General features: G+C 40.9%; 1 protein-coding gene across 2 annotated transcripts in view; it reads left to right on the forward strand.

Annotated features, from left to right (window-relative positions):
- Nucleotides 1-13,512, forward strand: part of LIPH (lipase H) — a 53,811-nt gene that overhangs the window by 7,920 nt on the left and 32,379 nt on the right. For both annotated transcript variants that reach the window (XM_055568831.1, XM_055568832.1), the window contains exons 2-3: nt 9,080-9,447; nt 10,533-10,641. In XM_055568831.1, coding sequence (XP_055424806.1) covers nt 9,080-9,447; nt 10,533-10,641 — 477 coding nt within the window. The remainder of the gene's footprint in view (nt 1-9,079; nt 9,448-10,532; nt 10,642-13,512) is intronic.

The raw sequence follows: 13,512 nt of genomic DNA on the forward strand, positions 1-13,512 counted from the left end.
CTGGGATTAGAGTGTGGCAAGTAAGGCACTCACCAAGTGCAACGTTTGGAAGGGACACCAAAATAGTAATCAAGATAAGTCAACTTATGACTTTTTTTTTTAGTGCAGTAAAATATTTTATTTTTGTAATATTTTAATGCAACACAAGTGATACTTTAATATCTAAATATTTCACTCTGTGATACTTTAAATATTTTACTATCATTTAATATTTAATGCAAATTTGGAAAACTCAGCAGTGGCCACAGGACTGGAAAAGGTCAGTTTTCATTCCAATCCCAAAGAAAGGCAATGCCAAAGAATGCTCAAACTACCGCACAATTGCACTCATCTCACACGCTAGTAAAGTCATGCTCAAAATTCTCCAAGCCAGGCTTCAGCAATATGTGAAGCGCGAACTTCCTGATGTTCAGGCTGGTTTTAGAAAAGGCAGAGGAACCAGAGATCAAATTGCCAACATCCGCTGGATCATGGAAAAAGCAAGAGAGTTCCAGAAAAACATCTATTTCTGGTTTATTGACTATGCCAAAGCCTTTGACTGTGTGGATCACAATAAACTGTGGGAAATCTGAGATGGGAATACCAGACCACCTGACCTGCCTCTTGAGAAATTTGTATGCAGGTCAGGAAGCAACAGTTAGAACTGGACATGGAACAACAGACTGGTTCCAAATAGGAAAAGGAGTATGTCAAGGCTGTATATTGTCACCCTGTTTATTTAACTTATATGCAGAGTACATCATGAGAAACGCTGGACTGGAAGAAACACAAACTGGAATCAAGATTGCTGGGAGAAATATCAATAACCTCAGATATGCAGATGACACCACCCTTATGGCAGAAAGTGAAGAGGAACTCAAAAGCCTCTTGATGAAAGTGAAAGTGGAGAGTGAAAAAGTTGGCTTAAAGCTCAACATTCAGAAAACGAAGATCATGGCATCCGGTCCCATCACTTCATGGGAAATAGATGGGGAAACAGTGGAAACAGTGTCAGACTTTATTTTTCTGGGCTCCAAAATCACTACAGATGGTGACTGCAGCCGTGAAATTAAAAGACGCTTACTCCTTGGAAGGAAAGTTATGACCAACCTAGATAGCATATTCAAAAGCAGAGACATTACTTTACCAACAAAGGTCTGTCTAGTCAAGGCTATGGTTTTTCCTGTGGTCATGTATGGATGTGAGAGTTGGACTGTGAAGAAAGCTGAGAACCGAAGAATTGATGCTTTTGAACTGTGGTGTTGGAGAAGACTCTTGAGAGTCCCTTGGACTGCAAGGAGATCCAACCAGTCCATTCTGAAGGAGATCAGCCCTGGGATTTCTTTGGAAGGAATGATGCTAAAGCTGAAACTCCAGTACTTTGGCCACCTCATGCGAAGAGTTGACTCATTGGAAAAGACTCTGATGCTGGGAGGGATTGGGGGCAGGAGGAGAAGGGGACAACAGAGGACGAGATGGCTGGATGGCATCACTGACTCGATGGACGTGAGTCTGAGTGAACTCCGGGAGTTGGTGATGGACAGGGAGGCCTGGTGTGCTGCGATTCATGGGGTCACAAAGAGTTGGACATGACTGAGTGACTGATCTGATCTAATCTGATCTGATCATGCATAGATGATATTTTAATGCAATATTTTTAAAAGATCAAAATCAACACAAATCTATGATGAAAAGAATGTCAAACATTTTACTAAGATATATTACTGATCATTTTACTTGTCGGTGTTATTGTACAACAGAAAAAATCATTTCTAATTGTCCTGCATTTCTGGCTCCGTGACAACTTACTTCCTTGCTATGTGGTTTATATTATAAGAGGTGACCACAGTGTATGAACAGATTAAATAATGAAGGGCTATTCTTCACTTGGTTCAAAATATGGGAGGATATTTTGATAAATAAATGTATACTTGTATAAATATGTATGGATTTCCCAGGTGTACTAGTGGTAAATAACCTGCCTGCCAATGCAAAAGACATAAGAGATGCAGGTTGAATCCATGGGTTGGCAAGATCCCCGGGAGAAGAGCTTGGCAATCCACTCCAGTATTCTTGCCTGGAGAATCCCCATGGACAGAGGAGCCTGGTGGGCTACAGTCCATGGGGTCGCAAAGAGTCAGACAGGACTGAAGTAACTTAGCACACACATGTAAAAGCGTACATTTACATGGTGTGTTTTTCTTTTGCCTTGGGCTCACTATGACTCTGCAAAGCACTGCCTGACAGATTGGCATTATTACGATCATTTTACACGTGCAAAACTGAGGCCTGGAGAGGTTAGGTAATTAATTAAGAGAAATCACATAACTCATAGGCAATAGCGTTGAACTTCAAACCTAGGTCTGTCTCCAAAACCTAGGCTCTTTCCAAAATTGTGTTGTGTTTTTGTGTTAAGACCTTAGACCAGAGTTGGCAAGGGCTTGCCTGGTGGTGCAGTGGTCAAGAATTTACCTGCCAGTGCAGGTGATGCAAGAGACAGGTTTGATTCCTGGGTCAAGAAGATCCTCTGTAGTAGGAAATGGCAATCAATCCAGTATTCTTGCCTGGAAAATTTGGTTAAGATATTAGACCAAAGCTGGCAAACTTCTGTAGAGAGCCAGATAGTAAATATTTTCAGCTCTGTGGAACAGTGGTCACTGTTAAAGCACTCAGTTTTGATTATACCAAGAAAACAACTAAAGACAATATGCTAATGATCATGGCTGGATTTGGCCATGTATTTGGCCCATGTATTTGGTCATGTATTAGATTATAATAAAGTATCTCAGGCACATATAATTTATCTCTGAAGATAGCTAGCTTTTCCTGACATCCTATTTGAATATGTTTCTTTTAATTTAACAGAAGGAAGACAGTAAATGATAATCAGGCCTGCAGTACACAAGGGTCTGAATTCATCAATGGATGGGAGACGTCACCCATCCAGCTGTAATTTTCCGATTGTAAACAGGAAATGGCATTTCAAAGGGATTGAATTTCAAAGTAGTCTGAAGAGTAAAGGCAAAGTTTCTCCCCTTTTAAATAAACTCTAATAGAAGAGGTTAAGCTTTAGAAACCAGTTTAACATGTTCTGCTGAGCTGTTAATACTACCTCTGAGCAAACTTGACTTTGTAACAAAACAACGAAATAACGAGGTTTGCTTTCTGAAGGCGTGTGTGTGTGTGTGTGTGTGTGTGTGTGTGTGTGTGAGTTGCTCAGTTGTAGTGAATAGCCCTTCCCTTCTCCAGGAGATCTTCCTAACCCAGGGATCAAACCCAGGTCTCTCATATTACAGGCAGATTCTTTACAGTCTGAGCCACCAGAGAAGCCCAAAGTAAAATGTAAAGAACTATATGAGGGTGAAGCAATGTAACAAATTTGCTATTCACATGTATCTACTCCTTACATGCTCTCCAAAGTGCCTGAGAATTTCAGGCCCAACAACAAGACAAGTTCTTGAGCTTGGTGCTGGGTACACACTACTAGACTAAAAACAACGCAGTGCCTGCCCTAGAGAAGCTTAAACTAATTTGTAACATAGTCCAAAATAAGATAAATGTAATATATTCTTTTAAAAATGGTGTTAATTCTGAGAGGAAAAGGATTAATAACTTAAGCAATTTTAAACAAAGAACTTTGGGGTGGAGTGCACGACCTATTGTTGTTTGCATATGATTTCCCAGGCTGTGTCTCCTGCAGATGTATTTCTAATAATTTCAGTCACAATGCATTTCATGCTTCATTTACTTTATAAACATTATGTCATACACTATATAGTATTTATATTAATCACTCTGAATGGCTGACTAATGTGTTAATAGATTGATATCCGTCTATCCAGGAAATATTTGAAGCAGGCCCTGTTCTTGGCACTGGGAATGTAAGAATGGACAAATGGTCAAATAGATTAGTTATCTTGGAACTTCTGTGCTAGTGGGGGAAGTTATTTCAGAAAAGGAAAAAATGTTTCAGGTTTGTGGTATGAAGAAACAGGTAAAATTTAAGGGAAAAAATGGAGTGGAATTCAACACAAGAAGGAAGTAGAATATCTATAAATCCTGGGGGAAAGCATATAAAGTCAGAGCATCATTTAGGCCAAGGAATTCACTTACAGAAGAGAATAATAACAGTGAATATGTTATCCACTAGCTACCCCACACTTATCCAACTTAAAAAAAAAAAAGAAAGTCAAGTTTAATTGTAACTAATAAAACTGCATCCAGGACCCTCTCGGAACAATCAAACAAAAGAAACAGGATAAAATTGTCCTATTGAAAAAATAAACAGTTTCTACCAGCTCCAGAGCCTGTGAGGGTTAGATCAAGGGCAGTTCCTCATTCCTAAGGCTGGTTCTGTCCCCCATGCAAGTTTCTTATCCCTTGAGCCCAGCTGGGGATGGGTGAAGGGCCATCCAGGAGCCCGTCTTGAAAGCAAGAGCGAGTCATTCAGGAGAAGGCCAGGCAAAGGACTCACTGTGAGCAATGATCTTGTACTTGCTAGAACTAAAACTACATAACCAGGGAAATACAGTTCTAGAAGATAAATTTTATATAAACTTCACCTTCCTTATTCATGGCAGTTCCTGTTCTGTAAAGGCGCTCAGGCACTGAGGTAGCAGTTACTAGACCATTGCTCGGAGGGGAAATAAAGGGTTAGGTTCTGGGGAGCCTCTGGTTACAGCACTTTTTTTGACTGATCAATCAATACATAATCTGATTTTACATGTGTTTCTGTTTAAAGACACTGTATTTAATATATATCATTGACTTGCTAACATTGAACTCATGGCCAGCACTATAACTCATAGCTGAACAAAGCTTATGTAACACATTTTCTCTGTAAGGTAACATCACAGCCTTTATGAGTTTAGAAACTCCAGCCAGCAGTTGAGGACTATGTTTGGGGGATTTTAAACAGAGAAATCACAAAGTAAAGGCACAAGAAGCAAAAAATGTGGCAGTCAGAGGCTAGGAAAAGGACATTTGTTGCAAGAGCTGAAACAAGAAGGTAGAGCGTTGGTGTGTTTGACCACTGCTGAGAGTGTCGCGTGGAGCAACTCAGATTTTTCGTTTTGCCACTCGGCACGGGTCTGTGCATGATTAATTTCAGGGGTTACAAATACATTTGGGTTTTATTTTAGGTCTTTAGATAGAGTGTTTACTACTGTGCTTTATCACTTGCAAATATTCTGCATTCCTATTTTATATGCATTAAATATTATGTAATTTTTTAATTTATTAAAAATAAAATTTCTGCCCTAAAGGGCTCCCAATCTGCTGCTGAGGTGTGGGTGGCAATCACACTCCTCTTTCCTCTGGGTTTTAACTAACTGAGAAACTGACCCGTGGCTAAAAGTGTCAGCTTTATTGTTGGCATAGCTGGATTTTGAAAAAGTGGAAGCCAAATCATTTTCTCCTTCTAATGCAAAACAGAGGTCCCCTGCTGACCTTTCCTCAAGTGGCAGGGTCTACCTGTCACCACGGAGGAGGATAGAGGAGAGAAACCATGGAAGGGAAAGGGAAAGAGGGGGCCCTCCTTCCTAGGGAGTGGAGTGGGCATCCCTGGGATGAGGCACACCCAAACCACTGAGATGCAGAGCAGGGGTGAGAAATGTTTGATTTGGGGGATTACAAATAAATTTTGAGTAGGTGAATTCACACGTATGAAATGCATGAGTAAAGAGGACTGACTGTATTTTGACAGAGGGAACCCAAAGTGTATGTTTGTGCGAGTGCATTTGTGTTTGTGTTCTTAAAAAAGGGTTAAGGAGGATATCCAATACAGGAGGCAATACGTGAGCAGTAGCTTTCTCATCTTTCTTGGTAGATTAGGAGGAGCTAGAATAGATAACACTAAATAGAACAGAAACTCTCTCTGAGTCATATACCAGTACATAGAGGCTCAAATATTTATTTTTAAACGGAAAAAGTAATCGCCAGAAGAGCTAGAAGTAATTTTATAACTAATAAAAATCAGGAGGTAGACACTGGATCAGAGAGGAGAAGTACTGAGTATCTAATGCCCTCATCATTCATATCAGAAAGTCATTAGACACTGTCTCCAGTTACTCAAGCAAGGACTGGAGCGCAATAAGGAAAGACAACTGTTCTGACAAAGATCAGCAGCCGGATTCATGGCAGAATTTAAAAATATGCTCCACAACAGTCTGAAATACAGTTTCCAGATGCCCCAAACTTCTTGCCAGGGGTTCACAGTAGAGCATAATTAAATCTGAATAAATATACCTACGTCTGGAGCACTTCTGCATGTAGTCCGCTGACCTACAATCCACACACTGACATCCCGTAAAATAGAAACAAAAGGATTTCATATAAAGTTATAGAGCTCAATTTTTTCTTGCCAGAAAAATTAAAGCGGGCTATAAACTTCCCAGCATGAGAACGAAAATACAATGGAAAAAAAAGCAAAAGAGCGACAGACAAAATCCACATAGCAAAAGCAATGGCCTTTTCCAGAGCGCAATGCCATTAAAACACAACTAAGACATTTAAAAATACTTGAAGTCACAGTGGTTCTATCAAGTGAAAAATAAATATTTATGTGTTCTGCCCTTCTTGCCTTTCAGTAACTGTCAACTTTAAGGGCTTCTAGAAAGGACTCAGCAGGCCAAAAAGATCACCCATCCTGTAGACATTAAAGTTGGCAGTTGCTGCTGAAAAACAGCTTTGACCCCAAACTTCAGGACGCATCTCTGAGCCTTGCAAGTACTCAGATACGTGGTTTTATGACACTTTGACCTAGTATTGCTCATTTGGCTCAAAATGAACAAACACAGTAATTAAGCAATCTCCTTCTTTGGAAAGGGCACTCTATCTTCCCCAATATGACCTTATTCATAATTAATATCCACCACATAACTCTCTTGGGCAGGTAGGTAGAGAGCGAAAGATGGCATAACTTCCCCAGGCCAGCTGGTGAGTCAGTCACACAACCAGGAGCAAAACCCAGTTTTACTGATGGCTACATCCCACAGGCTCAGCCCTACTTCGGCACTCTTCAATAAAATGATTAACTGGACAATTGTTTACTGTTGGGCTTGTTCTACAAGCAGCAGATAAGTTTCAGTCCAGGTTCTCCTGGGACAAGCAATCTACAGGAAGGGAAGAATAAAAGGGGCCAACTGATGGAGAAAATGTTTACATAGATGAATAAGTCCTGGGTGTATAATACACAGCATGGTAGTTAAAAATACTGTATTGTATATTTGAAATTTACTGAGAGTTGATTTTAAATGTTCTCTTCTCACACACACACACGGTAACTAGGTGAGGTGATGAGTGTGTTAACTAACCTTATTGTGGTAATCATTTCTTAGTATATATAATATAAAGTGATGTCATACACCTTAAACTTACTCAATGTTATTTGTCAGTTATGTCTCAATAAAGCTGAGAAAAAAAAAGAAAAAGATAGTATTTACATTGTGAGGAGGCCTCACTGCACAATCTACTAGACAGTATAAAGTAAAAGAAGGATGTGTGATTTGGGGGCTCAACTTTTTAAAATTATTCATTTATTTATTTATGTCTCCACTGGGTCTTTGTGGCTTTGCAAGAGCTTTCCTTAGTTGCTACAAGTGGGCATTACTCTTTTCGGGGGTGCACAGGCTTTTCACTGTGGTGGCTTCTCTTGCTGCAGAGCACAGTCTCTAGGAGCATGGGCTCAGTAGTTGGTCCACAGCATGTGAAATCTTCCCAGACCAGGGATCAAACCTGCGTCCAGGTGGATTCTTATCCACTTCACCACCAGGGAAGTCCCTGAGGCTCAATTTTTAACCATGTCTTTTCTAGGGTAAGAGATTTCAAAACCTCCTTAATTTTTTGTGTGTGTGGCCGTGCTGCGTACATGGGTGGCATGCGAGCGGCCTATTACTCATTACCGTCCTTAATTATTTTGCCCTCAAATTATCCCAGATCTGGTCAGTGGAAGCCCCTTCCAGTTGGTTCCTGTGTCCCTGTGACATGTTTTTAAACACTATCTCAATTTCTGCCATTATGAGATGCTCTAGACTCTTCTTTTTTTAAAAAAATTATTTCTTTCTTTATGGCTGTGCTGGGTCTTCATTGTTGCATGGACTTTTCTTTAGTTGCTGTGAGAGGGGGCTACTCTGTAGTTGGGATGCTTGGGCTTCTCATGCCAGTGGCTTCTACATTGTGAAGCACAGGTTCTAGGGTGCATTGGTTTCAGTGGTTTCAGGCTCTAGAGCATGGGTTCAATAGTTGTGATGCCCAGGCTTAGCTGCATGTGGGATCTTCCCAGACCAGTGATCAAACCCGTGTCTCCTGCATTGGCAGGCGGACTCTTTACCACTTAGCCACCAGGGAAGCTCTCTAAACTCTAAGCTCTCAGCTGTCTTAAGCTGTTCTCTTTACATCCCCAGCCTTTCTTTGAAGGCCATTCTTCGAGTCCAGTCAGCAGGGGGAATGCTTAAAGATGATGCTTGAGCAAAGAAGGAAAGGCCTGAGAAAGGCCACCATGGTTAACAGTTTCAGATGCGTTTGAAAGGTGTAGAGCCAGGCACACCATGTTCTCCACCACCACTGCAGTTGGGAGCTGTGGACAAGGAAAGATGCTTTGACCCCGTAGATTCAGTTACTAAGTCCTCTACTATGCGCTGGGCACTGTGATGGATATATGAGATTAATCATAAGCCACCATTTCAAGGAGACTGTGGTCTAATGGGATAGACATCCATATAAAGAAATATCCATAGTACATCCCTGGAAATGTCTTCATTGTGCTGTCAATGTGGCACAGAGAGGAGCTGGGGAGTTCTGGGTTGAAGGACAGACGGTAACTAAGGCTGGGAGAGTTGGAGAAGGCTTCACTAAGGTAACTTTGGGGTTATACCTTAAAAGAGGGTAGGATTTCAAAAGATGATTTTCTGAGTGAAAAAGAAGACACCACTTATGAACTCTAAATCAGATATGATGTTTAAACTTCATTCAACTAGATCCAGCCTCTTGCTAGGTACTGTAAGACACATGGAAAATACTCCAGTGAGTGTAAGACAGAACTCTTGTTTAATGTCTATCTAAGGAAAGGACTGTCATGATACCATCTAATTTTTATTTTCAGACACAGATGAAACATGTCCTTCATTTACCAAACTGAGTTTTCACAGTGCAGTGGTTGGAACAGGACTAAATGTGAAGCTGATGCTCTACACAAGGAGAAACCCAACCTGCGCACAAGCCATCAACTCCACAGTTTTGGGGAACTTGAACGTGACTAAGAAAACCACCTTTGTGGTCCATGGATTCAGGCCGACAGGCTCTCCTCCAGCCTGGTTAGAGGACTTAGTAGAGGGTTTGCTCTCTGTAGAAGACGTGAATGTGGTTATTGTTGATTGGAATCGAGGCGCTACAACTGTCATGTACAACCATGCTTCTAGTAAGACCAGAAAAGTGGCAACAGTCTTGAAGGAATTTATCGACCTAATGTTGGTAAGGAGGAATTCTCTTAGATGGTTCAGAGCCAAATTGAAATTGGCTCATTATCTGGATATTTAAAGCCAAGAGATATCTACAGTGATCAGGAGGGCTATTTTTGCAGTGCTTTGCAAATGTTATTTGAATAAGCCCCCAGGAGGTGAAGGGAAGGCCCATAGGTATGGTTGTGTGGGTTGTACACTGAACAGGGAATCCATCTAAGAGAGCACCATTGTCTCTGTAGACACTGTAGATTTATATATCTATTATAAAAAATTTCTAGTGAATGACAGCAAAGTGTCCTGGAGAAGGGACATCTTTTTCTAACTCATATAAAGTTACCTAACGGGTAGGAGAGGTTTCCTGGCTTCAATGCTCAGTTTCCTCAACTTCCATAGCTCTTCCTTTTCTTAGACCTGCCAAAAGTTTAGAGATCAGATTATCCAAAACCAAAACTGATATACCCAATCTGATAAAAAGTGATTTGACATCGGGACTATTTCAGAGAGCCACACCTGGTGGCCACTGTGGCCAGGGGTGACATAAATTTTACATGAGCTCCTCAGCTAAGCCACCGCCCTTGGGAAAGGGAATGTTAAAATGATTCATGACCAGCTATCCCAGGACTAGGACAATATGCCCTGCCCCTGTCTTCCTTCTTCCCGCTCTATGGTAGTTCATTAACCAAGCCAGCATGAAGATAAAGGAGTTCATTAAAATATTTGGTTGCCCTTCTCCTCAGTGGGGAAGGCTTTAAGATGTCTCAGCTTGGTTCCTAGCAGAAGCACGAATGGAGACACCATGGCATAAAAATTAAGGCAGGTTTGTATTTGGACAGACCAGTTTGAATTCTGTCCTACTCCCTTCCAGCAGCTGTTTGACCTTGGGAAAATGACTTCAGCCCAGTCAGTTAGTTTCCTCATCTGTATTATCAAAAGAATAGCATCTAGTTTGTGGGGGTGTTGTGACATTTTAATAAGATAATGGATATAAGGCGCTTAGAAATGTTTCTCCAAAGTCAACAGTTAGGAAATTTCTCCAGGTATTGTCAACTCCTTGACCCCTCACAATTTTTAACAATGGACCTTTTGAAATTCCAGGCAGAAGGAGCTTCTCTGGATGACATTTACATGATTGGAGTAAGTCTAGGAGCCCACATAGCTGGGTTTGTTGGAAAGATGTACAATGGCCAGCTGGGGAGAATTACAGGTAAGAATTACAGGTAAGGCTTCCTGTGAATGGGCTCAGGATAGCCAGCCTGTGGACTGTTTCCTGGGGGAGCATGATACAGGCAATCCAAGTCCTTGGGTTCCAAGTCAGCTCTTCTAATTACTTAACCGCTCAGAGCAAATGTCCTCTTGTGCAAAGGGAAGACCATAGTAATAACTGACTTCAGCAGTATTAAATTTATTATTTAATAAAATATGTGCAAACACTTTATAAATTGTGTATGCTATAGAAAAGTTTGGTGGTGACTTTATTTCTCTATGGCTACAGAAACAGCTATGTCCCATGTTGGGGATTTTGCCCCAAGCAGATGGCCTTCCTTTCATTTAATCCGAGATTGTTTGACCTACATATCTAATATAGCCCCAGGAATAGCTGGAGCCTTAGGGTAGGAAAATGAGATGGGAATTATGTTGTCTGGAGCTTACTCTGTGACTATCAGCTTTCAGACCAAGAAGAATAAAAACCCTCAGAAACACAGCAGGTGAAACTCCAAAGAAAGATCCCTTTGCTGGGTTCATTTGCCTGGTGCTCAGTAACTTTCTACAGTGACAGATGAAGGGCTGGGGGAGGCTTTCTCTTTCAGAGAGGCATGGCTTCTGGCCATCCGTATCTTTTCCAGAATTGATCCTTACCCTGAGATAGCCATTCCAAATCTAGGCAGTCTGGAAGGCAGAAGTGAATGGAAGGAGGGAGGGGAGAGGTAAATGATTCAAATCAGCTACAATTGAGAGGTAACCCTTTTAGAGCCACAGGACTGAATGTGGTACTTAACCTTGCATGTGGCCCTGGGCTAGTCTTCTGGCCCCACACCCCTGCCCCTTCTGTCTGTCTCTGTCTCTCATATACACATATACTCCACATTGGCTGGTGTCTTCTAACACTGGTACTTGAGGTCATATTTTTTCCTGGGCTATTTTTTTTTTCTGACTTTCACCTCAAATGCCAAGGTTGCCCTCATCTTATTCACCTGCTTTCCTAGGGAAGCAAAACATTTTTTCAGGTTTTAAAAAAGTATTTATTTATTTGGCTGTGCTGGGCCTTAGTTGCAGCACAGGGAATCTTGGATCTTTGTTGCAGCATTCAGGATCTTTAGCTGCAACATGCAAACTCTTAGCTGTGGCAATGTGGAATGGAACCTGGGATCCCTGCATTGGAAGCGCGGAATCTTAGTCACTGGACCATCAGGGAAGTCCCTCTTTTTCAATTTTTAAAATTATTACTATAATGTTTTAGAAAGCAACATGTGTTTACTTTTTAAAAATTCATTTTCCCTTATGGGTACAAAGGACAAATAGCTCAAATATGCTTGTTTTCTTTATCTGTTGGGAGCTTCTCCTCTGGGAGCTGGGACTTTTCCCAGTGGTGTGTTTAGAAGCTGATCAGCCCTCCACACAAACACACACACACACAAATAAATTTATAGCATTTACTGATTCCATCATGTAAATACTCCCACTGTGGCTGATTTTAAGCTACTGACCTGACGTCACCGATCACAAAGTTTGGGAAGAGATAAGCTAAATGGGCTGTCCAGTGCTAGTGTTGGGGGCTCTAGCCCATCATTGTCTTATTCTATCTACCCCCTAATTTTGCTCAGCCACCCAGCCAGCCTGTTCCCACAACTGCTTTGGATGGGAATACAATGTAATCTGGCCTCTGACCATGGAAATTTCCCAAGCCAGCCTCCCTTCCCTGGGCCCTCATGGCCCTGCTTTGTGACCTGGACTCAGCCCACAGTCTGCAGCTCAATTTTCTGTCTCCTCTGACTGCCCCATGTTCTCCAGTTCCTCATCCTCACTGAGCTCCAACATCAAATTCACCTCTTCCCAAGCGCTTGTCTCAGAGGTAAAGCGTTTCCCTTCCCCACTCACCTCCGACTGCCCTTCTTGAGTGGGATGACTGGATTGTGGGGCGGGAAAGACATAATTCACTCCCAACTCCTAAGAACTGGGCAGTTCTGCTTGTTAACTATCTAGGCCAGACTGTCTGCTTCCTCTCTTTCATTTCCCCTTTGTCTTCTGTTCTTGCTTTTCCTTTTCCTCTCCAGGCACATCTCCTGGTATTACTTTTCATTAATTTCTTCAAATGAAGATGAATGGATTTAAAAACATTTCAAGTACCTACATCACTTGATAATACATTAAATTTGATTCTTATAAAAATCATCTTGGAGTGTTGGATACAGTACCGACGTGCTGAATCAGGATCTCTGGTCTTGGGATCCAAAAGTCTCTACTTTTATTTATTTTTTAAAAACTAACTTAAGCCTAGCTTTCTTATCTTTTTAAAAATAATTAATATAATATATTTATCTGGCTGCACTGGGTCTTTGTTGTGGCATGTGGGATCTAGTTCCCTGACCAAGGATAGAACCAGGGCCCCCTGCACTGGGAATGTGAAGTCTTAGCCACTGGACCACCAGGAAGTCCCAGGAGTCTATGCTTTTCACCAGAAGATTCAGGTGGTCTGAATACCACACATTAAAAAATGACCACAGATCTGTGTTGTTCAATATAGTAGCCATGAGCTGCATGTACCATTGAGTACCTGAGATGTAGCTAACACAAACTGAGATGTGCTGTAAGTACAAAGCACACACTGGATTTTGAAGAAAAATATATTAAAATATTTTGAAAAATATATTAAAATATATGAAATGTCTTATTAAAAATGAAAGATATATTAGAATATATTAAAATATGGAAAAAGTGATGAAAAATATATTAAAGTTTATTGAAATTTGAAATTTATGAAAAAATATATTAAAAACAAAGCTTAAATATATTAAAAAATTTGGATTTTTTTATATTCATTACATGTTGAAATGAAATTTTACTGCTATATTGGGTT

This window comes from Bubalus kerabau, chromosome 2, assembly GCF_029407905.1.
Source record: "Bubalus kerabau isolate K-KA32 ecotype Philippines breed swamp buffalo chromosome 2, PCC_UOA_SB_1v2, whole genome shotgun sequence".
Classification (NCBI taxonomy): domain Eukaryota; kingdom Metazoa; phylum Chordata; class Mammalia; order Artiodactyla; family Bovidae; genus Bubalus; species Bubalus kerabau.